This window comes from Solanum verrucosum, unplaced genomic scaffold, assembly GCF_900185275.1.
Source record: "Solanum verrucosum unplaced genomic scaffold, falcon-dt-bn FXZP01000032.1, whole genome shotgun sequence".
NCBI classification, from domain to species: domain Eukaryota; kingdom Viridiplantae; phylum Streptophyta; class Magnoliopsida; order Solanales; family Solanaceae; genus Solanum; species Solanum verrucosum.
Window position 1 is genome coordinate 3,256,103 of NW_026020569.1, and position 26,159 is coordinate 3,282,261.

General features: G+C 33.1%; 5 protein-coding genes across 5 annotated transcripts in view; 3 read left to right on the top strand and 2 right to left on the bottom strand.

The window, feature by feature from the left end:
• Nucleotides 1-26,159, top strand: part of LOC125811031 (uncharacterized membrane protein At3g27390-like) — a 112,987-nt gene that overhangs the window by 32,101 nt on the left and 54,727 nt on the right. The window lies entirely within an intron of this gene.
• Nucleotides 2,572-7,014, top strand: LOC125811033 (E3 ubiquitin-protein ligase RGLG2-like). The gene is made up of 11 exons (XM_049490522.1): nt 2,572-2,927; nt 4,424-4,508; nt 4,596-4,736; nt 4,838-4,951; nt 5,037-5,134; nt 5,322-5,401; nt 5,526-5,631; nt 5,724-5,851; nt 5,968-6,232; nt 6,357-6,413; nt 6,505-7,014. Exons 1-11 carry the CDS (start codon nt 2,625-2,627, stop codon nt 6,583-6,585), a joined length of 1,458 nt encoding a protein of 485 aa, XP_049346479.1. The 5' UTR covers nt 2,572-2,624; the 3' UTR covers nt 6,586-7,014.
• On the top strand, nt 8,561-9,023 carry LOC125811051 (uncharacterized). The gene has a single exon (XM_049490540.1). The coding sequence runs from the start codon at nt 8,574-8,576 to the stop codon at nt 9,006-9,008; it is 435 nt and encodes a 144-aa protein (XP_049346497.1). The 5' UTR covers nt 8,561-8,573; the 3' UTR covers nt 9,009-9,023.
• On the bottom strand, nt 10,333-15,212 carry LOC125811046 (ras-related protein RABB1b). Its single transcript, XM_049490536.1, has 6 exons — nt 14,960-15,212; nt 14,715-14,854; nt 12,660-12,742; nt 11,150-11,354; nt 10,980-11,048; nt 10,333-10,628 (listed from the first exon to the last, which is right to left on the bottom strand). The coding sequence occupies exons 1-6, from the start codon at nt 15,003-15,005 to the stop codon at nt 10,536-10,538; spliced, it is 636 nt and encodes a 211-aa protein (XP_049346493.1). The 5' UTR covers nt 15,006-15,212; the 3' UTR covers nt 10,333-10,535.
• LOC125811015 (cytochrome P450 724B1-like) lies at nt 16,812-24,215 on the bottom strand. The gene is made up of 13 exons (XM_049490503.1): nt 24,152-24,215; nt 22,800-22,879; nt 22,443-22,521; nt 22,118-22,224; nt 21,864-21,982; nt 18,738-19,065; nt 18,493-18,645; nt 18,121-18,378; nt 17,942-18,028; nt 17,658-17,736; nt 17,450-17,556; nt 17,186-17,304; nt 16,812-16,914 (listed from the first exon to the last, which is right to left on the bottom strand). The coding sequence occupies exons 1-13, from the start codon at nt 24,213-24,215 to the stop codon at nt 16,812-16,814; spliced, it is 1,683 nt and encodes a 560-aa protein (XP_049346460.1).

Consider the following 26,159-nt stretch of genomic DNA (forward strand, 5'->3'; position numbering starts at 1 on the left):
ATCAGAAAATATATATTTTTTAAAAATCTCTCTAAGTTACATGATGATTACCAAAGGAAAAAGCACATGAATGGCACGTTTTAATCTTAAAACTTTATGAATATGGTTGGAGCAATTCACGGCATATTTTAAAGATAAAGACAAAAAGAAAGGCAGGGGAGGATGAACTACCTTTTGTTGTTGCAACAATATATACTTAATTAAGTTGCATAATTCAATCTACTTTTTCATTTTCTATACTAAATTTTCCCACTATTTACAAAGTCTAAGCAACTTCAAATTAATTAAAAAAGGAATAAAAACATTTAAAGAACTCATTCAAGAGCTAAAAAGAAAGAGTCCCTTTATGAATAAGGCACTGGGACTAATTAGCACTTACCTTTTAAAATCCGAGCCAATTAAATTAGTAATCAATGAAGTGGACGAAAATATTCAGAAATCAAGAATTTAAAATATTTCAAGAGTCATATGTTATTCCCTCTGTTCCTAATTACTTGTTCACTTTTGAATTGACACACCTATTAAGAAATCAATTAATGACGTAGTGAATTTACCATTTTACCCCTATTAATTATGAAATGGATGAAAAGTTCTACATTTTTCAAAGTAATTAGTCATTTAATTGAGGGTATAATAGGTAAAAAAAATTTGTCCTTTCTTGATTTGTCAAAATGGACAAGTAATTGGGAACAACTATAAAAAAAAAAGTGGACAAGTAATTAGGGACAGAGGGATTACTTAATAAAATAATTGATATTTGTAAATTGACACAAACATCACTATTTTTAGTTAAGGTGTTATGAACATTATTTTGTAATTAATAAAAGGAGACTAATTAACATTTCATGGAAAATAGGAGTTTTTGACTTTTAAATACGGCACACCTTCAATATTTTCAGATTTTAAGATTACTTTGACCATCTAATTATTGTCTTGATATATCTTTGCATTAAAGATAAGTCTGACCAACAAATTACTTACCTCTTGCATTTATTTAGTCCCAATAATTTAATATATTCCCTATCTAATGATTTTTCAACCATTTCTTCCCACAAGTAGTCCGGCTTTCATGATGAGACGGGACAACAACAACGATCAATGTATATCTCTCTAATTTTATAAGTGAAATTTTGAAAAGATAAAATGTATACTAATTTTATTTATATTTTATACGATAATATATAATATTAAGAACATATTTATCATTTATAGTAATAATAATTTTTTTTCTACTTATCACTTTTAATACATTTATAACACAGTTTTAACATATATTACAAAATTTATAAAACACATATAATACAAGTTTTATTAATGGATAATACATTTATCACACATTTTAATATAATGCATCAATCTCTTAACAAACAAACATGATACATTTTAAAACAATTATAATATATATATTACATAAATAAATCACTTTTAATACATATTGCAGATTATCATAATATTGCTATGTATTGCTATAAATGGTAATAAATAAAAAATATCGCTAAAATCTGTAATTATTTACTAAAAAGATACTCTTCCAGATAATTTTTCATATATTATTTCTGGTAGACCTTCAATTTAAATAAAAAATCTATAACAAAATATTACTAAATAAAATTAATAGACAAGAAATTATATGAGTAATTCTAGGATTATTAGTATGAAAAATAGGATGAGATGGCACAAGAAAAACAAAAGAAAGCATGGCAACTAAAATAAGAGGAGCTAGAGCCAATGGACCCTATCTTGCTATCTAATTGATAATGATGGTATTTAAAGAAAGTTAAGTAACTTACTTTTTAATCATTTTTCCACTAATAAAAGAATACCCAACTTTTCACCCGTGACCTAACGACGAAACTTCCATGTGCCTTCAAAAAGTTACTCACATACTGTTTTGATTATCGAAAAAAAGTGTATTCCCTTTCTGATACTGCATTTTTTTTCAAACAGATTCGATTCGATCCAGCATTAGAATCCAATAATCACAAGCTTTTAAACCCCACAACTCCAATTGCTGCACATCCTCTGTTTTTTCAATGTTTTTAAGGTATGTGGTTTGTCCCTCTCAATCTCTCTCTCTATTTACCCTTTTGACTCTTCAATTTTTGCCGTTTTTCGATTGAATAATGTGAAACCCGTTGCTTAAATTGACTATCATTTTCTGGGGTTTTTTTTTTAACTTTCCATGGAAGTTAGTGGTTGATTTTACGTCTTGGGTTTGTATTATTTTAGTGTTTACGTGTCTTCTCTCTTGTTTCTTACTGTTATCCTGCTGTCGTAATAGCGTAGCTTGTAAAAGGATAATGTAGAAGTGCCAAAGTCGGTTTTGAATGATTACAAGTCTCAATTTGCTAGCCGCCTTTCTCTTCTTAACCTGCCGCGTGAAGAAGTAATATTCAAGAATCAAGATTCAGAACCTATCTAGAAACTTCAGTTGTTTGTACACAGTATAAAAACCCTCTTTTCCACTTTCTGTAATTCTTGATAGCAGATTCAGATTGTTGGTGTACCAATTGGGTTTTCTTTTTTGATTGATTTTGACAGGCCCTTTTTGATTGATTGTGTTAGAAAAAGTTCTCTTTTTTTGGCTTAAGGGAGTTGGGAATTTTGTAGATAAGTTGACTTTGATGGGTGGCAAGAGTTCAAGAGAGGATAGTTGGAGGCAAGCTTCGTCGACTCGATCTTCTTCTTGGAATCAATACGATTATCCTCAAACTGCTTATCCTCAAGATAGTTACAGTTACTCACAGCAGGCGGCTGTTCCTTCTTATGCACCACCACCACCATCCCAACAGAATTATCCTCCTCCACAGCCCCAACACAATTATGCTTCTCATGAACATGAATCTCTGCCTCATACTCATGCTCCACGACCAAGGCTTGACCGGAGATACTCGAGGATTGCAGACAATTATAATTCCCTGGATGAGGTATGGATTAGAGATAAGTTACTTAGATGAAGCAGTTTGGATGTTTTCAGCAATTCTCTATTATTTTTCTGCCAACCCTTTTAGACTTTACTATTAACATTGTGATGCACTCCATCATAATTCATAATTTGGTACTTCTAGCACGGGTTGTTTTCATTTCTTCAGTTATCATATTATGTTTTCCCTAGCTACTACTTTTATTACCATATTCCTATTTTGAAACTGCTTTGAAATGTGCTACTTGGGTTGAGGGTTTTAAGAAAATAGCCTATTGTAGAGTAGGGTTAACGTACACTCTACCCTATCTAGACCCACTTGTGGGATTACGCTGGATATTATGTTGAATGCAGTTGCATTCACCCATTAAGGTGCGTCTGACAACTGAATCAAGAAAAGCTATCTAGGAGTTGGGATACATGGAGTTTTTATTATCATAAATTTCTACGTGTGTGCAAGCACTAAAACTTCATAGACACTATTTTCAAGGGGATCCTGGAAATAAGATTGCATATGGAAATAGAAGGGGAAAGGGGGTGAATGATGATGGACCAGATAACCAGAGGCATATCTAAGGGGGGGTCACCGTGTTCACGTGAACCCATGGTCCCCTCCCAAGATTATATATAGTAGTGTTATATTTTTAAAAAATATTGAAATATAGATGTGTGAACCCACACTCGGAGTATCACATAACGCGATTATGACTGGGTGCACCTCTCTCTGAGAGGTTAGAAATTTGAATTTTATATTTATCTTATTTTATTTTTCTTTCTAAAATTAGATAACACTTCTCTAAGTGGTTATTAATAGCACTTTTGGCATTTTAATTAATTTAATATATATATATATATATATATATATATATATATATATGTATTAATTTTAGACCTAGAATTTTAAAATTTTAACTATTTTCATACCTAAATGTCGAACCGATCAAACTATATCATAGATCAACTTTTTTATAATAGTGCACCCATCATCTCAAAATCCTGGATACGCCTCTGCAGATAACTGCAGGAAGATGCTTCCTCTGAAAAGCTTTGCTCTTTTTATCTGTCCTACTTCCATAGAGGTGTAATTTTGATTATTGTAGATCTTAATATTAGATGCTTATGCCCCCAAGGCCTAGCTCGAGTGGCAAAAGGTGGAGGATTTGTGACTTAGGTCGCAGGTTCAAGCCCCACACCATGCAAAGTGAAGCCCGGTATTTAAGTGGAGAAGGGTAGAGGGGCGGGCCCATTATCCACCGAGTTTAGAAGGCTGTGATTGGTCCAAAGGGCGGTGGATCACAGGCGGATTTCTCGGTTATCAAAAAAATATCAGATGCTTATTTAACAGTTCAAGAAAAGTGAATGCTGTAAGAATCATAGAATTTTTAAATTTTAGTGACCCCTTTTTAAGGACATTGGCTCATGCTTTTTCACCTTTTATATATGATAAATTTTTTTTATGAAAACTATGTATGACAAAAATGCAAATTTATTTTTAATCAGGTGACTGAAGCCCTTGCACGAGCTGGCTTGGAGTCTTCGAATCTAATTGTGGGTATTGATTTCACCAAGAGCAATGAATGGACAGGTTAAGCTTTGTTCTTCTGTTTCCTGCCTCTCTGATTAGTTGCATGCTATATTTTTCAATAGTCTAAAGTGGGCATATGCTCTTTAGGTAAGAGGTCTTTTGGTAATCGGAGCCTACATCACATTGGGCAGAATTTGAACCCATATGAGCAAGCCATTTCCATAATTGGAAAAACCTTAGCGGCATTTGATGAGGATAACTTGATTCCTTGTTTTGGATTCGGAGATGGTAACTCTATGCGCCTTCTCTTTTTAATCCATAGAACTTTTCTTTCAGATATGCTCAGTACGAGATTAATATTTTGTTCCATGTGGATAATTTTTTGACAGCATCAACTCATGATCAAGATGTATTCAATTTCTTTCCCGATGAAAGATTTTGTAATGGTTTTGAGGAAGTTCTGTCACGTTACAGAGAAATTGTCCCCCAGCTGAAGCTTGCAGGTTTAAATTCTACTACAGCCAATTCTACTGTGTTAGACTGAGTAATTGATTGAGTTTACTTAGATACCTTCTCATTTTGTTGCAGGACCAACATCATTCGCCCCGGTCATTGAAATGGCCATGACAATAGTTGAACAGAGTGGAGGCCAGTACCATGTTCTATTAATCATTGCAGATGGGCAGGTAAGATGTTTTATCAATCTACATCTCTGTCCAAATTCAAGACAAGAACAATAACGAATAGCACACTGGCACAGATTAACTTAACTTTAGTTGCATAGTGCATGAGTTAGTTGGATTTCCTTGTTGCTGGTCATATTTGAGTGTATTAGAACTGTATATTATAACTATCATTTCTATATCTGTTCAGGTAACTAGAAGTGTTGATACTGGCCGTGGACAATTAAGTCCGCAGGAGCAGAAAACGGTGGATGCAATCGTACAAGCAAGGTACTTACCTCTAGTTTCCTTGTGCTGACTGGCATTCGTATTTATAAAATCTTTTAGATCTGTTACATGCTGCTTTTTCATACTTGTGCTCAAATTCCAGAGTGCATTGTCTTATTTCGTGCAGCAAGTTTCCCTTGTCAATTATACTGGTTGGGGTTGGCGATGGGCCCTGGGATATGATGAAGGAATTTGATGATAATATTCCTGCTAGGGACTTCGATAATTTCCAGGTTGGTGGTGGTGGTCTAATTGTGGTGTCTCTTATTGCTTGTCTAGGAACATTTTCCTTTTATGTGGTTTAATTGATAATTTCTTTTTCTAGTTCGTCAATTTCACGGAGATAATGGCCAAAAATGTGCCTCAATCTCGAAAGGAGACGGAGTTTGCGCTTTCAGCATTGATGGAAATTCCTGCACAATACAAAGCGACGATGGAACTTAACTTACTGGGGTCAGATTTCACTCTGCCTATTTATTCATGTATTTCTTTGTTTTCATTCTGCTATACGTCTCTCCTGACCTCCCCTGTCATATAGGTGATGACATCTTCTAATTTCTTAATTGCAGTGGACAAAGTGGAAAATCTCCCAATAGGGTAGCTCTTCCTCCTCCTATGTATGGGGCAAGTTCTGTCGGTGGCTCAAAGACCTCACGTGCACCGAGTTTTCAGCAGCCTGCAAGCTCGTATTACGGTTATGGAAGCCCTGCCGATGCAGCACCACATTTTCAGCCGACTTCAAGTTCTTATTATGACAGTGCTCGCCCAGTTGACACTGCTCCATCTGCTCCAAGTTCTCCCTACACTGCTCCCAGTTCTACATATGACAATCAGGTAAACCATAAAAGTCACATTTGCTATATACTGCTGCAATTCAGTTTCTTTTGATCTTCTGTTGCTGGTTTTACAAATAAACCGTGCGAGTTGTCTGGAATGAATGTTTTCCGTCATTGTGCAGGTTTGCCCCATTTGTCTTACTAACCCAAAAGACATGGCCTTTGGCTGTGGGCATCAGGTACCTTTTTTTCCCCTCCCATTGAGCAGGCCAGATGTTTTGAGGAAATTAGACCTTGTTGCGACTTAACAATATCGTGTTCCTGATGCAGACATGTTGTGAGTGTGGGAGAGCGCTTGAGAATTGCCCAATATGTCGAAGTTCAATTCAAACCAGAATAAAGCTCTATTGAGCTTACTTGTTTTTCCCTGATTCCTTTTGCTGCTCCAACCTGCAATGCTTTTTGATCAGTTTGGATGTGAAACATGGTGATGAAGCTGATTTTTTTATTTGTTGGATATGGCTTTGGCCTTGTGCCCATGCGATTTCCTTCTGTACATGGTTTGGTTCTTGTTGTGTTTTGCTTTTGCCAAATTACTTTACTTCCAACAATAGAAGCTCAAGATCCCTAGAATCAGATTATTTGTAAATCAACTGTTTATTGTGCAGTGTCCTTTAAAGAGTCTTGTGCTGCTACTAGACCTAATACATAGAGTGTCAATATGTACCGACTATTTTCCCACCAGAGCATGTGCAAACGAAGAAAAATATGATTCAGGAACAAGAATATAATAAGAAAGAGCGAGAAGGTGATTTCTTCTTTCCATCTGTTTAAGTTTTGGTGGACACGATTATTTGGTATATGTTGCTTATGAGCGGTAAGCATATATTCTGTGGAATTATCCGCTTATAAGGGAGTGGTGGTCTAGTGGTTGATGAAGTGAAGAGAATATTTAGATTTTATTAAGTGGATATAGCTTTGGTCGGACACTATTATATAAAAAGATAAGAAGGAGCAATGAAATTGGCAATAAGTCTAGTATAAAACAAATAATGGGATGTTGTTCAAGTAGAATTTCTTTTGTTGTCGAAATAGGTTGAATATTACAAGGCTTTTTTAAAATTATCAGTTGTCTAATTACTCTTTGAATTTTACTATAGAAGTATTTAATAGCTTTAGCCTTCCGTACCGCCTCAATTATTTACATCCCCACATGCCTAAACAAAGTGTAGGCACTCTCCTTGCTACAACAACGTCTAGAGGCTACAAGCTAGTATAAAATAATCAAGAAATTAAATACAGTAAAATGATTAATCTTACAACAATAGCACCGGGTATCCTTAATGCGAGGTGAGTTTTATAATAATCGACTCTTTTGCTTTTATTACAAGTGTCCCCCTATATGTTTGGGCATCACAATTCACTACAACATATTTGATGGTATAATTTTATAAGTAAAATTTTGAAAGGTAAAATGTACATAGATTTTATCTTTGGGTGTGCACTGCACAATAAATATTTAAATTTGCACTAAATGGTAGTGAGTAACAAGAAAAATGGAGCATGGTCCATAGAACAAAAATACTTCTACTACATCCACAAGTACTACAAACTACTACTGTATATCCTCTGTTTTTTCTGGTTTAGATTTTAAGAAAGAAAATTTCCCTTTCAACAATTCTTCCATTACTTAATATCTTCCCCACAACTTCTTTTCAAAATTGAAATTAGATTGGATTTTCTTGATTCTTTTCATAGGTTTGTGATTTGCATCACATTTTATGATTGATATTAAAAGGATTACTACTCACCGTTTCTGAAGGATGATGCAATCAAATCCGACCATAATGTGACTTTAAAGACGAATAATCATACATTTATAGTTATAAAAGAATCTTAGCCCCACAAGTGCTAATTAACCCATTAAAAAGACACTACTATTAAGCGCTCAAATTTTGATTCCACCTCTTTAGTGACGTGAATAGTTGTCTTCAAGTGCCACTTACTTATCCACAAGCCTCGTTTTAGGTGGTGTTTCAATTGCATTTAATGCACGCAACAAACTGCATACCTACAACCCCACAATGTAGTTGTGCGTTAATGACAAACACACACCATATATTTTCTCAATGACAAAGACAATCCCCACAAGCTGTATCACTACATTTTTGGTACGATATACATTGACAGCATAAATAATTTCTTTTTACTAGTTTACATTTTTCTTCATATAATCGCATCATACTCGGAACACACTCACAATCTATATCGGAAGAAGCTCAACTGTCAGGTTTAAATTTGAGATTTCTAGTTAAATATGTTATTAAAGAGAATGAGTTGACACTTTCTTCTAACCTTCTTACTACTCTGTTTGTTTCACTTTCAGCTCTGTTTCGGAAATGGCATACACCGCTGTCAATCGAATTCCCTACCAGAAACTCAAACAAGATAGCAGCTACTTCGAAGATGAAGATATTGATTTAATACACCTGAGAGAAAAGGTAATTGGGCAGCTTAGGAGAAAGCCGTCTTCGTTCAGAAAAGTGCATCTGAGGAAGCGATTGAGGATTAAGGTACCCAGCTTGAAGAAATTCTTAAGGAGAAAATCTAGATTAATCGTGGCTGCACTGGATAAAATTTTGAAGAGGTTGAAGGAAAGCCAGTCACATTTTGGGGATCTTTTTGCTGGGAATTACATGTTTATGCAGGTCTCTCCGACTCCATTGAAAATTTGTGCCCAAGATCCCAAATCTCTCTATCTGAAAACTGTCACCGGAGCTGATTACCTGCCTAATGGATTCTCATCAGTAGGTTCCGCTAGGTATTACGATTAGTAGTTATCATTCGTTTTAGCATCCATTAATTTCCTTGCATGCGTTTTGTTCTTCAAGTATCGGCAGATTATTTGGATTTTATGGTAAAAGCTTAGCATTTGGCTGATCTCTACTACTACAAACAAACCCGGTGTAAGTTCATACGTGGAGTGTGTGGGATGCCGATTTAACTCGATGTTATTTTCGATCTCTACTACACAAAAATATAATTTATCATAAATTGGGTGAATTCCACGTGCCAAAATACTTAGATTCAAATTAATTAGGATAAATCGAAAACAGATACTACTAAACGATTATGACATGCCATGGTTAATTTCCCAGATGATGAATGTTAATGGTGATTACAAGTTTTTGGATTTGATGATTAAAATAAGCGACGGACCACAGATAGGTAGGTGTTGGGAATTGGCAAAAGTAATTACTGTATGCTTGCCTGGCAGTGGCAGCTGCACTCTGCAGCCAAGGATTTAACATTTGCCTAACTGCTGTGACATCAATAAAACTCTGATGACTTAAATATCGGACTCCAAGAATAACTCATAAGAGACGTAGTCAATTTTTTTTTGGTAAAGAAGAAACGTAGTCAGATAGCGATCTTTCATACCTCAATATGTACTAATTTCATTATTCTTTGATCCTTTTCATTTGTGTGGTCGAACTTCGCAAATAGGCATATTGATCAACTTCAATATGAAGTGATTTTCTGAATGTGCTTCCCCTGTTAACCACAAAAAATGAGTGGAAAACATATATAGCAAAATAAATCTCTGTCTACATACATGCATCATGCATTTAATACTCTCTCGCGAAAAAAAAGAAGAAGTCATTTTCAAAAGATAAATGGATAGATATTTCTATGTTTAACTTCTTTTTATGAGCGTATTTAGTGATTTTTAAGATGTAAATTTAAATTAGTTGAGTCAATAAATTTTTATGATATCGGAGGGTCAAAATTAAACAATAAAAAGGGATTGTTGGTGACGAGTTGTCAAGACTACCAGGCGGTATTAACTCTATTTCTACCATCCTTTTGAAATAACCATATTAATAATACTAATATCAACGGAGCAACAACAATATAAGCCCTATCACCGCCAATTTTCAGGGCTTGGAAGAAAAACCTGCCTCCTCTCAGATATGATGAGTAATAAATAGCAAAGATCATTGGATTCTGTATTTAATCTACTGGTGTTTGGTAACAGTAATCTTAACTCTACGAATGATAAATTTGTAGAAGAGAACTTGACAACAATTTAAAAGCAATGTGAAATGGAGATAGGATCCTACAAGAGGCTCTTATCAAAACAAACGGAGCTCAACTCAATCCATGTACTATATTAACATTGAATGTAACTCAAACATCACATGTACTGGAATTAACAGCTCCATAAGAACCTATTTTACTCTGAATAATATGAGTAAATTGAGTCAACTGAATTTGAGCTGTACAAGTCTAGTAACTTAGTTGAGTGAGGACCAAAGCAAGTTTATGAGTATCATTACAATTAGGACCCCTATTGTACACTAGCTGCAACATCCACCTCTTTGAGCAACCGCTCCATCCCTTGGACCAGCTGGACCTTGCGTACGCCCATAACCAACCTTGATTCCAGATGACTGCAACAGTAGCAAGTGAGGTATGTTAGAAAATGTATCAATGATAACGTTCATCCCAAGGGGTAAAAAAAGGATAACTGTGTACAGCAGATCGGAAACAACTCCTTGGTTGGGACACCCAAAATATCAGGCCCACTAAAACTTACCCTTCCATTTATAGTTAGTTTACAACCAACTAAACAACGATTTCACCCATCTAAGTTGCCCATATCCAGAGCTTGCAAACAAAAGATCTTATCCTATTTTAGTTACTCACACAGATTCTAAAACGAGATGCTCATGAAAGCAGTACACAATTAGCAATGATGAAAATGCCTCTTCATACATTTACACGGAAAACTATTTGTTTACCTCGTTGGAGACATCAAAAACACCTTCTTGGATCTTTTGAAGTATCTTGGCAGCAGTCTGTATAAAGGCCTGTGAATCCATTGCATTAGTTTAAGAAATAGCTTCAATGGAATTTGATAAAAGCGACATAGTATATAAGAGATGCCATGGGCACCGGCTAATATGTATACCTCCTCAACACTTTGAGCAGTTCTAGCAGACGCCTCAAGAAACAAAAGCCCATTTTCTTTTGCAAATTGTTCTCCCTCCTCTTTACTGACAGCTCTTCGATGAGACAGATCACTCTTATTTCCTACCAGCATTATAGTCATATTTGGATTTGCATGCTGCCTAGCATCTTCAAGCCAGCTGGCTAGGTGATTAAATGTCTCTCTCCTAGACAACAGAACAATTACTAGCTTTAACAAAATGCTGATGAAAAATCATACGGGAAATGAATATCAGAATTAAATACTAGAACCATTGGAGACAATCATTCCGCAAGATGTGTAAATGTGATCATATAGGCACTGATACAACTGAGCTAGTGCTCTGCTAGAATCATCACACTGACTTAACTAATCTGATGGAAAATATTCCTGTCAAGTTACCAGTTTCCAATTTATTCAACTTGTCAGTATAATTTTACTCCAAGAATCCAATATTCAGTATGTGAAATCCCGAACATACTTCTCTTATTACAATCTGCTAAAATATGTACATGATACACCAATGATGCACACTTCATTAGTTCATACAATTAATATGCTAACTACTCATAATTTCCATGTCCAGCCAAAAATTCTAAAGTTATTTGTGTCACTTTCGGTAAACTACAGCCAATTGGAATGATTTGGCTTAACAAGTAAAGTTCATCAAATAATGTTGCAACAACAAAAGTATCGCCCATTTAGTCCACAAGATGGTGTGTTTGGTAGGGAGGGGATGTTTTCCATACAAAATACGTGAGGTTTGATACTTATATTCTTGTATTTGGTATATATGCAAAAATTTATTATCCAAAAGCATTTTGTATATTATCTAGGAAAATACTATAAGAGGTGGGGGTAGAGGGGTAGGGGATGAGGGACTATGGGGATGGGGCGTGTTGGAGGGTGGGGAGGATGCAATAAGTGTGGTATGCCACTTCCATCATGGAAGTCATTTTCCTCATTTTTGAAGAATTTGTTTCCTAGAGAAAATTTTCCAAAACTTTGACCAACCAAACATGGAAAATTGAAAAAAACATTTTTGGTGTGTTTGCAATGGAGGGTTGGTCAATATTTTTAGATAACATGTCTCTAGGAAAACAAGTTTCCTAAATGGAAAATATTTTCCTCAACACCAAACACATCCTAAGTTAAAGTTTTAAATATCTTATTTCTGCATATTAATGACTTGAAGGGAAGTGGAATGTCTACAGGAATCCTCAATTAGTGTTTCATACGATCAGAGACCTGCTTGACATCTCAAGAATTTTTGCCTCTACAGTAAAGTAGGGCTTCTGTGCAAGAGGACTTGGCAATTGAAAAGGCAACAGCCCCCCCAAAAAAATATATAAAAAGGGAAAAAGTAAAATCTTCTCTTACAACAAGTTTCTCCGCTGATAGTGACCAGATTATTCAAAGAAGCAAATGCAAGTTTACGTGTGAGCTATCATAGGTTGTATGTGTACAAATGCAAACAGCAATAGGATTATACCTGGTGATGTCATAAACCAGAAGTGCGCCAGCTGCTCCTCTGTAATATGACCTGGTGATGGATCTGAAAGATTCCTGCCCAGCCTAGAGAAAGAAAGGTGCATGGAGGGATGGAGAGTTATAGATCACTGTAATTGAATTAGATCAAAGTCCAAACATAATGCTGATAGAATAAGAAACTAATTTGAATAAAAAAGATACTGAGTGATCCACAATTATTAAGTACACGTATATCCCCTCATTGCATAGCATTTGTCCCTTCTTCCACAATCCAAGAGTTGGAAAATGCAACATTTGACCAAGAGTTAATGTAATACGAGTGATATGACAGCAATTAAAAGGGAAACACCTCATAATACATACATGTAGTTTCTTAGAGTTAATGTAATATGACAGCAGTTTAAAGCGAAACACCTTGTAATACATACATGTAGTTTCTTCAAACCAAATTCAAAGAGAAGACTAGCTTATATCCAATTTAAGTCCAAATGTTGATCAACTTGACGTGTCATCTCACAAATAGGGTGGGGTGTACGCAGACCGAACCCTTGTCACAATTCACAACCTTTGTGGGGTAGAGAGGTTGTTCCCCGTAGACCCTTGGGTCATCAACTTGACCATCAAGAAGTGAAAAAGGATAGAAGTTAAAGCATCAAATAGGTTGTCTTTTAACATAGAGATAACCGTCAGTTTAACATCAGTCTATGTTAAGTTGATTGTTTGAACAACGAACAACCAAGGGTTAGACAGGAAATGTGTAGCATCATACTTAAATTTGATTCAGCACACATATTTGACATGGTAGAAAACTCCCCCACCTCCCCCCTACTCCAAAAAAATAAATTCCAACCCAGGAGATACCAATGACTCTTCCCACTTTGTACCCTTGGTGACTCAAACCCCAACCCTATATTCGCAGATGGAGAGTCCTCTCCTTGGTCTGACTGTGCTACTTATTTAAGACCATGAGTAAGTTGCATGGCTTCTAACTTGATATCATCTATACAGAATGCATGAAACACTATGGACACGTCCTTATCAAAAAATGCTATGGACAGGTGAATTAAAAACTAGGTCACAAACAAACAACCATCTCGAAACATGTCTTCCTACTCGTAATGAAAAGCGACCAAACAACCTGAGAACTTTACCTAGCACTTTCCCCTAAAACTATGCAGGACTAGGTCATAGGTACTCAAGTCTGGATTAATTCAAGGAAATGTAATTAACTCTACATAAGATGATCTATAACAACTATTCACCGATGAACACAAATAAAACATAGGAAATTAAAAACTTAACTCCAATCTTTCTTAAAAATAATACTCAATTGCAAATTTGCCATTCAGCCTTAAAATGTTTGTACCAGCATCATGTCCAAGCTAAGTGATGAAGAAGTGTTACTAGAAACATTGTGTGCAGAGACCGGCACTCGTGCAATCCTGCATCACCTAGAACCTACCTTTCCATTTCTTCAGATATGTATGATAGTACAAAACTTTTATCCTTAAAATTTTGGCATTAAAGTGTAAATGATGGTGCAGTTTTCACTAAGTTTGACCAGGAGCAAAGACAGAGAGAGTTGATGTCAAAGTTTTACTCAGAATAGAGACCAAGAGGCATGGTCAGCAAGTTTGCTGATCCTTCTCCTATTGTTAGAGGACTCGAAAAGACTGTACCTAGTTCACTTTACACACCTATCGAATTTTCCTAAAAGGATTGATGCTTAATATATAATTAGTTTTCCCTTTGTCTATTTACTTTGAGGCAAGGATAGGAAAACTGATAGCAATACAATCTGTGGTGATTGCAGAGGAGAACAGGATTGAATGAGAAGCCGAAGAACAGTAATCAGAGCAGCACCAAGTTAAATAGAGACTTCTGATCAGTGTAAGCGTTTCTCAAGTGTTACTGTACTTAATGACGTATGATTTCTAATTTTAGATACGTGTACAGCGACCAAGCATTCAATGCGAGACGAAGAAAGCGATCAAACTGCGAAAACAGTTAAAATTTAAAGCTAATTGGTGAGAGAACAAGCGGAAAAATATATTACAGTGTCCCAAATTTGAAGTTTAATAGGTTTGCCGTCAATGGTGACCATACGAGCCCCAAACTCGACTCCAATGGTGAGATCATGCACCGGCTGAAACCTCTTGTCTGTGAATTGCAGCAGCAGACACGATTTTCCCACTCCTGTTCAAATAAAGTAATCCGTACGGTCAATTAGGGTTTCAAAATAGGAAAAAAAGCAGAGTAAACTAAACAAAAAGAAAATGAAGAGATGAAAGAGAGTTTAACCTGTATCTCCGATGATTATGTACTTGAAGAGATAGTCGTAAGACATTTTCCGATGAAGAGAAGCGCCGGAGCAGAGTTATGCAGTCGGAGAAGTTAAGACAGTTGGAAAAGAGTCAAAGAAGAGCAACAGTATGAAGAAAGCAGAAATATAGAGAAAGGGGGAAACGGATAACACTAAAATAAAGTAAAGTAATGTAATGTAAGGGGTGACGTCCAAACTTTGTATACAGATTTCCGGAGGAGACGTATCTAAGCAAAGCATCTTTCCGGAACATCCCCGTTTCCTTTTTCCTCACATAAAATTGACACTGATATTTACAATAAATAAATAAATATATTTATTAATAAATTTTTAACACTTCATTATAATTGATTTAATCTTGTAACATTTTTGTAAGATAAAATGTTTGAATATTTAAATATAGTCCATTGACATTCATTCCTTTATTACGTTTAGTAAAATCTTTTATTTTTATATTTATATTTAATTTTGAAGTTGAGTAGGTTTGCGTGGAAATATTTTGTGGAAAAAGTTTAAATTATTCGACTATTTGCTATGATTTATAACTTTATAATTATCATTTATTCTATTGAAGTTAGAACTTCTTCTAATCAGGGATAAATACAAAACGATTTAATCATTATAAGGGTGAATGACTAAAGTATAACGTGTAATGAAAATTAAAATATTTCGTACGTCAAAAACTTATTTATATTATTGCCATTTTTAACATCTAAATAATTTTGCAAGTAACTTACGAAGTCATTTCTATCATGGACATATTTTGCAATACTATATAATTTAACTTATAATAGTGGAGATCGGAGATAGCAATTGTAAATTACGTTTTTTATCAAAGATCATAGAGCTAGGGCCATGTCTTTTTTGTTTTGTTCCTTCCTCGGCAGTTCAAACATTCTTTTAGCAATTTTAGTAGATCAGGTAATTGACTATTTGAACTTTCACCTTTGTTAGAGTTCGATTTCTCATATGGTAATTCTTTCCCTCATTTCCTCTTTTCCTATCCACAATTTTATTTTATTTTATTTTAAAAAAACTCTTTTTAACTCTTCCGGGATTAATATTCAAATTTAATTTGCTAGTAGTGCACTTTGGAATTATTTTTTATTTTTTTTGGTAAAAGTGCACTTTGGAAATTGATGTTGTATGGCCTACGGACTTTGTAAAAAAGAACAAATACACCTATCAAGATATTTATGTCTCATCTTTCAGCTATTACTTTATACTAGTACTAGTATAAGGTAAGAAAAAGGGGGAGGGGGGCAATAGAGTACGTTTATGATTTACTGATCTCGTCTATTTTTAATTGTTATAGTTTTTTTTAGTGTCAAATGATAATAACTTTGACTAACATTTTACGATATAGAAAAAATTAGAATTTATAGTACTTTTCATATAGTTTTTAAATATCTAAATTTTTTGTTTAAAATATTAAATTACTGTAATCTAATTTAACTTTAAAAATTAGTCAAATTGACTTTCGATTTCTTTTTAGAGTAAAATGATAATAACTTTGACTAACATTTTACGATATAGAAAAATTGGAATTTATAGTACTTTTCATATAATTTTTAAATATCTAAATTTTTTGTTTAAAATATTGAATTACTGTAATCTAATTTAACTTTGAAAATTAATTAAATTGACTTTTGAAAAACACAACATGACAATTAAAAGTGGACAAAGGGAGTAATATGGTAACCAAACGTTATGCTAGAAAAGGATTCCATAGAGTTGTCAAACAATTGAAGAAATGAATATCATAAATGTTTAGTTAAATTTAAACAATCATACTAATTCAACAACTTTTTCCTTAAACAAACCCTATACTTAATTAACATTTTTTGTTTCTGTCTCCAAAGCTATTAGCAATCCTTTTGGGAAGTCCATATATGGGTACAACATTGGATATTCTTCTTCTTTCATTGTCCACCTACAAAATAAATGATGATTATTTTATCAGATGATCAAATATGGTTTAATTTTTTTTTAAAAAAAATATCAAGATTCAAACTAGTAGGTTTAGAGACCAAATTAATGATAATAAAGCCTAATCATATCTAGCCCGTTAAAGTAAGGGCAAATCTAGAAATTATCCAAGCGATAAAGGTAAAAATGATGATGAATAGTATAACGAGAAAATACATTAAAATAATAGTAAAAGGCTATTTTATTTTATTTTTACTGATTGCCATATTAAATACCTGTAATTGAGGAGAAGATAGTGTAGGAAGAAAGATGCTTCTAATTTACCAAGCTCGGACCCAGGACACAACCGGGATCCACCTCCGAATGGGACCACCTTATGGCTTGTAGCTGGATCCTGAAATTTTATTAGGCTTAGTGTCCTGACATGCCACTTTAAGTATTAAGTGTCGCACGGAGCGTTATGACAGTCTAAGTCCATGACATTAGGCTCAAAGTTGGTTTAGGAAAATTTTCATGGGAACAAAATGAGGAAAACTTACTGTCCATCTCCAAGGGTTAAACTCCGATGGATTTTCATGCAGCGATGGTTCAAGATGTACTGCAGATAAAATAGGAAGCACTTTCCAGCCCGCTGGAATATGATATCCTGGAATCCAAGCACAATGATAAAAAGAAATATTGCATTATGCATATTTAATCTACACTAAAATATAATATAAGCTCTTTAATGATTTCTTGTTCACAAACCTTTGAATTTTACATCCTTGATAGCTTCCCTATGAACAAACTTAACCAAGTTTCCACAACGTAGAGTCTCATTTATAACCTGAATTATAATGATATTAAAAAGAAAAAAAAAGTAACCATAGATAATAGTTCATACTAATATATAAGAGGAAGTTTTAAAAAAAGTACTCACTTAATTAGTTCATCAAATGAAAACGTACATTAGAAATGCAAGGGTTACATGTTCAAATATATGGCCCAATTGATTAGGTTGAATTGAAAAGAATAGAAGATTGAAGAATTACCATAGTGGTGAATTCCATTTGCTTATAATCTTCCCAATTTAGGGGTTCCCCCTCCTTTTTCTTTTTCCTTATTGCGAGGTGTTCATCCTGATCATATGATAAATCATTAATCTAGAGGTATACGTCTAATTTTATAATCTAGAAGAGAATTATAAAATTGGACATATATTTGTTTTTACCTTCAAAGTTTGAAGAGCTTGTGGTGATTGGGCAAGAAAATAGACGAGTAGGGACAAAAGTCCTGAGGTTGTTTCATAACCTGCTAACAAAAGGTCAAGTAAAATGCTTACTTTCTCCACATCACTAATTAAGTCTTCTTTCACTAAAATCTCATCAAAAGGGTCTCCTTTTTGTTGCCCATTTTGTACTTGCACGTCTTTTCTATTTTTCCATTCATTTAGTATTTGTTTCAGCGTGGATGAAATCCTCGTACGAGCCTGCTAGCAAAAAGAATCGTTAAACCGGAAAGCACTTCTTATCAAAAAAGAATTCGAAATCTCTAATTAATAATAGAGGATGCCTATGTGCCAAATAGTGTAAGAAAAAAGTACCTTGACCGCCTTGGCATAGGGTGTCCACGGAAGGTTAATTGGAATGGAGACAAACCCTTTCATAAATGTGAGGAAATCTTCTAATAACTGCAAACCAAGTGGCTCTCCCGGTTGCATGTCCAACAAATTCATTAACATCAAATTAAAGCTAAACTGCAAATACAAATTCAAATTACACATTAATTAGAACGTTATCGTTAAGGGTGTGTTTGGTAAGACGAAAGTTATATTTTGATTATACGGACCTGTTTAGCTTGTTTTGAGAAGAGAATAAGTTGATTTCCTCTCCACGATTCCATTAACGAGATACATAATTTATCAATGTCACCAAGGAAATTCGATGTGGAACTGAATTTGTTGATGAGGCCAACTTCAATGCGTCGCAACTTTTTGTGACGTTCAACATCACTGACAATCATCAAAGAGTGCTTACCAAGAATGTCTCTAATTGGCTTTGGGTAGCTGCTTTGGAACAGTTTGCCTTCTTTTTGAAGGACAAATTTGTTGAGCTCTAAGTCACACGAAATTATAGTAGGAGACCCAAATATATAGGATTTGAACACTTTTCCATATCTGAAATACAACCAAGAAAACATAGTGTTAGAGGTAAAATAAATCTATTTAGTAAACTCATCGAACCAACCCAAGTTTAAACGGCCTGGCTTATGACTCGTTTGTCATGAACTGAATATCCAACTACTTGATTCTAAAATGACCCGTTAAATTATTGGGTCAAAAACATGTCAAGTAGTATAATCTAACGAATCAAAATGTTATTCAAATCTATACATATAAAATCAAATTGGAGATCAGAAATTATAATAATATAAGCAACATACACTAGCTAGCTATCACATTTATTTATTATTTAAAAAAAAAAAAAGAATTTAGAAAAATGAGGGGAGATTAGGTCATGTTAATTTGTTATTTCGTTATTTGATCTATCTTGACTCAAGCATACATCACATGAGCTGATCATGATTACGGATTGATTTGATCCTTTTTAGTTAAATGGTTCATCCCAATTAAATTTGATCCAATTTCCACATCAGAACAGATCAAATTGACAACATAAGAGAATTTAAACTAAAATTTTTGGGGAAAAGTAAATATACCTAGAGCGACGTTCTTGCAAGTAGTTACCAATGGAGAATGATTTGTGAGGGAAAAAAAAACCAAATGCCTCTCCAACAAAGGGAAACCCCATGTTCCCACCAGGTAAGCTTTTAGTATCATGTTTATAAACTAAGAAAAATAAATGGTGAAACATGAAGACCAAAATTACAGTACCAAATAAGAAAGATAATATCACAGGAAGGAGCAAAATCATGATGATGATTTGATAAACAAGAAATATTTAGTACTAACAATTTTGTTTAGAGTATGGAGTTATAATGCCCTGTCAATCATTTATATATAACCCATCAAAATTAAGTTGGAGAAATTATAATATTATATATCCATAATCGTAATCTATCTTGACTTTTTTTAATTTAAAAAATACATTGACTTGCCTCTATCTATGGAAACAATTATCGTTGTACCAAAACAAGTTATGAATACAATTATATATTCACATTATAATATACATCATTAAATAATAGACCTTTTATGATCATTTAATTTAATATAATTATTTCTTTTCCTTTGTAATCCTATACTCTAGATAATTATGGCATTAATTAATGACATTTTATTTTATAGTTGTAGGGTATTCAAGATTCATATTTATACACATAATCTCCTATTCACATTTTAAAAAATCTTTGAACTTTGATTAAATTTTCAGTTACATACATTTAACCTTTGCAAGAATTTTAATACCCTCCTAAAAAAAATTAAATGCTATCATTACACCATTTAGTGATAAGTGATGACTCTCTTGAAAAACTATGATTTTTAATTAAATAATAAAATAAAAATTCAAAATTGATTACTTAGTACAAAATGTCATTTTAATTGAATATTTCACAATTAGTTATACTTAATTGATTATCATCATACAAAATGTCATTATTATAGCTAGGGGTGTACATAGGTCGGTTTGGTTTGGTTTTTCATTAAAAAAAACTTAAACCAATTATGTCGGTTTATTAAATCTAAAAACCAAATCAAATCACGCAAAGTCGGTTTTTTCGATTTCAGTCGGTTCTTTTGGGTTTTTTCGGTTTTTACAACTATACGATGTTTGAAAATGTGATCAAATATATTTTCACTTACCTGTGTGATAAGCTAAACTTAAGAAATGTTAAATGAATAGAATTTTTCGTAAAAACGGTAAAATTCACATGAGTACAATTATTTTTTTTGAAATATCAACGTTCATTATGTTAAATTAATAAGATTAGAGGATACATTCAAACTGAATACAAAACGAAATATTTACAAAGTAAATTGTTAACTTCGAATTTGAAAAACTATAACAATATAATTGTAACTTCGGATCTTAATACAAAATAAAATATTTACAAATTTTACAAGCCCAAATTTGAAATAAAATATATAAACATTGAAAACTATAAACTAACTAAAAATATATTAACAAAGTAGATTATAAATAACATTTTTTTTATCTATAAATAAAATAAAATTATATATATAATATTTACAAAATTTTACAAGCCCAAATTTGAAATAAAATATATAAGCATTGAAAACTATAAACTAACTAAAAATATATTAACAAAGTAGATTATAAATAATATTTTTTATCTCTCTCTATATATATATATATTATGTCGGTTTGATTTGGGTTCGGTTTGACTTTTTTTCTTTTAATACCAAACTAAACCAAGAGTGGTCGGGTTTTTTTTTCAACAGCCAAACCAACCAAACCAAACCACAAATCAGTTTTTTTTTTTTGTTTGATTTGGTTTGTCGATTTGGTTTGACTTTACGATTTGACTTGTACACCCCTAATTATAGCCTTGAGTGATAACATGACACACATAGTATGCTAGTGACTTTCTGAAAAAGTGCGAAAGGCGAAAAAAAACAAAAGTTCAATTTAGCATTGCAACATTTGTTTTATTAAATATAAATATTATAAGATTAATAGATTAGCTATCAATCTTAATTCTTATACAACAACTTTATATTTAAAGAAATTCATCACTTCTTAAAGATCAGTTGTTTCTGCCTCCAAAGCTATTATCAGTCCTTTTGGGAAGTCCATATATGGGCACAACATTGGATATTCATCTTCTTTCACTGTCCACCTACACAATATATGATTAATGTTTTTATCATATGATTTAATATATAAAAAATTATATCAGAATTTACAAAAAGATAAAGGCAAACGAAAATGATAGTATAACGAGGTATATATTTAAACGTACATTTGGGTCTTTTATTTATTAATTAAATACCTGTAATTGAGGACAAGATGATGTAGGAAAAAAGCTGCTTCTAATTTGGCAAGCTCGGATCCAGGACACATCCTCAATCCACCACCAAATGGGGTCACCTTTTTACTTGTGGCTGGATCCTGAATTTGAGAAAAATAAATTGTCTAACTAAATATTATTATAGTAAATACATATTTTTTCGTACAAAAAATCATCCTTAATTTATATATCGTCCGTTGAAATTAATATGTTTCACCAGATAAAGGTAAACTTACGGTCCATCTCCAAGGGTTAAACTCCGATGGATTTTCATGCAGCAATGGATCAAGATGCATCGAAGAAAATATAGGGAGTATTTTCCATCCTGCTGAAATATGATATCCTGGAACTCGAGCACAATAATATAGCTCAAAAAAAAAATTACACTATACAAAAAAAAAAAATAACATAACGAAATACTTATGAGAGTTTTATATATGACTGAAATCACCAATATGAAGGAAGTTCATTGACATGAAGATTATCAAAAGTTAGTGATGAAAATAAGAATTTGTCAGGGTTTAAAAAAGAGAGTTATTTGATGAGTTGCAGTTAACAAACCTTTGAAGTCTACATCCTTAATAGCTTCCCTGAGTACAAACTTCACCAAATTTCCACAACGTAGAGTTTCATTTATGACCTGAATTATAATGAGAGTTTTAATTTTTTTTATAATACAAATGAAAGCATACAGAGAATTACCATAATGGTTGAATTGAAAAAGTAGAAGAATTAATTACCATCATGGTGAATTCCATTTGCTTATAATCTTCCCAATTTAGGGGTTCCCCCCTTTTTTCTTTCTCCTTAATGCGCGGTGTTCATCCTGATCATATGATAATTAATTAGAGAAGTAATTGGTATTGATATAATTTTACAAATATTAAATTAGTTTGACGATTGAAGAGTTATTTTTACCTTCAAATTTTGAAGAGCTTGTGATGATTTAGCAAGAAAATAAACTAGTAGAGACAAAAGTCCAGAGGTTGTTTCAAAACCTGCAAAAAGAAGGTCTAGTACAATGCTCACTTTTTCCACATCATTCAATTTTCCTTTCAATAACATTATCTCATTAAAACAGTCCTTTTCTTTTAGTATTTGTTTCAATGTGGATGCGATCCTGCTACGAGCCTGCACTCACCACAAAGAATCATACATTCAAACTCGAGACTTTTAATTAAAATAATTATGTAAGAAAAAAATTATCAGTGCCTTGATGGCCTTGCCATGGTGTGTCCATGGAAGGTTAATTGGAATGGAGACAAAGCCTTTCATAAATGTGAGGAAATCTTTTAGTAACTCCAAACCAAGTGGTTCTCCAGGTTCCATCTCCAACACACTCATCAACATCATACTAAAGCTAAACTGCAAATTCAAATAAAGTTATGTATACAATTAATTATATACGTATGTATATGTATATAGATGACGAATTATTAAGTGGACGGACCTGTTTGGCTTGTTTAAAAAGAGAATGAATTGATTTCCTCTCCATGACTCCATTAGTGAGAGACACAACTTATCAAGATGACTAAAAAAATGTGGTGTACACTTAAATTTATTGATGAGAGACATTTCAATGCTTCGAAATCTTTTGTGACGGTCAAAATCAGTGAGAAGCAACAAAGAGTGTTTCCCAAGAATATTTTTGACAGGTTTTGGATAGCTGCTCTGGAACAATTTTCCTTCATTTTGGAGGACAAATGTGTTGAGCTCCAAGTCACATGAAACAATGGTTGGAGCCCCAAATATATTGGATTTGAATATTTTCCCATATCTGAAATAGAATCAACATAATATATACCCTTAAGCGCGATGGAAAAATAAACTTATTTTTAGTTTTGATTCTTTTAATTTGCCTAAGTTTAAATAGGTTGGTTCAAAACATTGTCAAATAGTGTAATATAATGGATGAAAATGTATTTATATACAAAAGATCGGATATTAAATTTGATCAAACAAGCCAATTTTCACGCATCATAATAATTTTATTCGATAGGCTATATATAGTCATAATAAAGAAAAGTAATAATTTTAGTAGTTACTAAAAAAATTATAAAAATAAATAAATAAATAAAGCAATTAAATCAGAGTAATAAGTGGGCGACTTGAGTTTTAAACCCATTTCTTAGCTAGCCCATTTCAAACCAAGTAACTTTTGAGTGGATCAGCATGCAAATTTAGTCTAACCTGCCCATTCAGTATATTCCCAATTAAATTTGATCAAACAAGCCAATTTGCCACACATGATAATAAGATTTTGCACATACCTAGAGCAACGTTGTTGCAAGAAATTGCCAATGGAGAATGATTTATGAGGGGTGCAGAAGCCATATGTCTCTCCAATCAAGGGTAAACCCATGCTCCCATTAGGTAACCCTTTATGGTCATGCTTATCAACTAAGAAAAATTGCTGAAAGATTAAGTTTAACACAAAAATTACAGTACCAAACAAGAAAGCCAATATCACTGGAAGGGGCAAAATCATGATGAAACAAATTCTTTAGTACTAATAATTTAGTTTGGAGTATGGGATTATCCTGCCTTGTGCAATCAGTTACTTATATAGGCCAATAGCCCATGCCCAGAGAAAAGTTGCTAATTATAACATGTCTTATCTACATCAGATAAAAAATTATCTGTAAACTTTTTGTATTGACTTTCTTCTTCCTGTTGACTATGATTCCCTTATAACTAAAAGTAGTATAATTTGAAGTTCTTACTTAAAAAGTTACATAACTTTATTTTATTTTCAAGGTCATTCAACTATTGTTATTTTACTTAGGGATCGTTTGATGTGATGGATAAGAAGACTTAATTCCGGGATAACTTTTGAGTAGCCTTTAATATGTTGTTTGGTTGCAAAGGCTCGGATAACTTATCTCAGGATTAACAATTAGTCCTAGAATAAGTTATCTCGCACCGGAGGTGGAATAGTAATCCCAGGATAACTTATCCTGGGATTAGAGCCATTAAAATGGGCTTAACCCATGGGGACAGCCCAACCCAACCCGTTATTGGGGTAGGGTTGGGATATGATTTTTCAAACCCATTTAAAACTAGGGCTTATAAGCCCAACCAATATAATCCCTTGGCTCTTGAGGCTTCATCGGGGTCGGGCCGAGGTCAGCCCATGGGCCGATACTATTTATTTAAGGGCAACTTACAACAATCTCACTAGTATATAAGCTAATTACTTAAATGCACATTATGTTATAAGATTATAAATCTTTCAAGATTTTAGTACTTCTAGATACATGTATCTTAGGATACATGGATAAAAATTAGGTTAATTTGCTCGAGATACACTCTACCCAAGTGTATTCGCATGTATTTAGGATACATAGACAAATACCGCGCCCTCCTCTCCCTCTCATCTTGCTCGCCACTCTCTTATCTCGCTCGCGTATCTAGGATGCATCACATATCTCTTATATCTAGTATCCTAGATACATGCTAATTACACTACATTTTTTGCTAGTGTTATTGAAACAACACCATTGTTTGTCATATTTGATTTGAAAATGTTCTCATTTTCTTGATGTTACAAAATTTTAAGTTTGAAAAAAAAGAAGGGCTAGCCCGCCCTAGCCCTTGGCCCTTCTAGGGTTGGGTTGGGTTGAACATTTTCAGGCCCTTTCAAATAAAGGGTTGTCTCGCCCTAGCCCTTCAAATTCCTTGGCCCTAAAAGCTTGGGCCAGGTGGGGCTGAGCCGACCCTTTTTGACAACTCTACCTGGGATAAAGTATGTAAAATATCAAAAATACCCCTCTTAAACTCTCTTTTATACCTCACTTTTACATTCATATATTAACATATACTAATTTTTAACAACATTCACGAGCTTAATTATTCGTTGTTTTTATGATAATATATTTCTCTATTGAAAAATTACATTTTATAAATACAATTTTTATTTATGAAAATATTATAAATTGAATTTTTTTTCCTAATTCTTATGTTTGTTTATATTTTGATTTCTCTTAAAATGTTCACTCCACTAAATTACATATTTTAATTAATTAGTTTATTACTCACTTAAAAGTTATATTTTATATATCAATTAAAATGTAGAAACTTTAATAATAATTTTTTTTACTTTAATAAACTTAATATGAAAGATTTATTTTTAAGCTAAATAAGATTGAAGTTTTGTTTTTAAACTAAATAAGATGAAAGTTTTATTTTTAAGTTAAATAAGATGGAAATTTTATTTTTAAGCTAAATAAGATGTAAGTTTTATTTTTAAGCTAAATAAGATGTATGTTTTATTTTTAA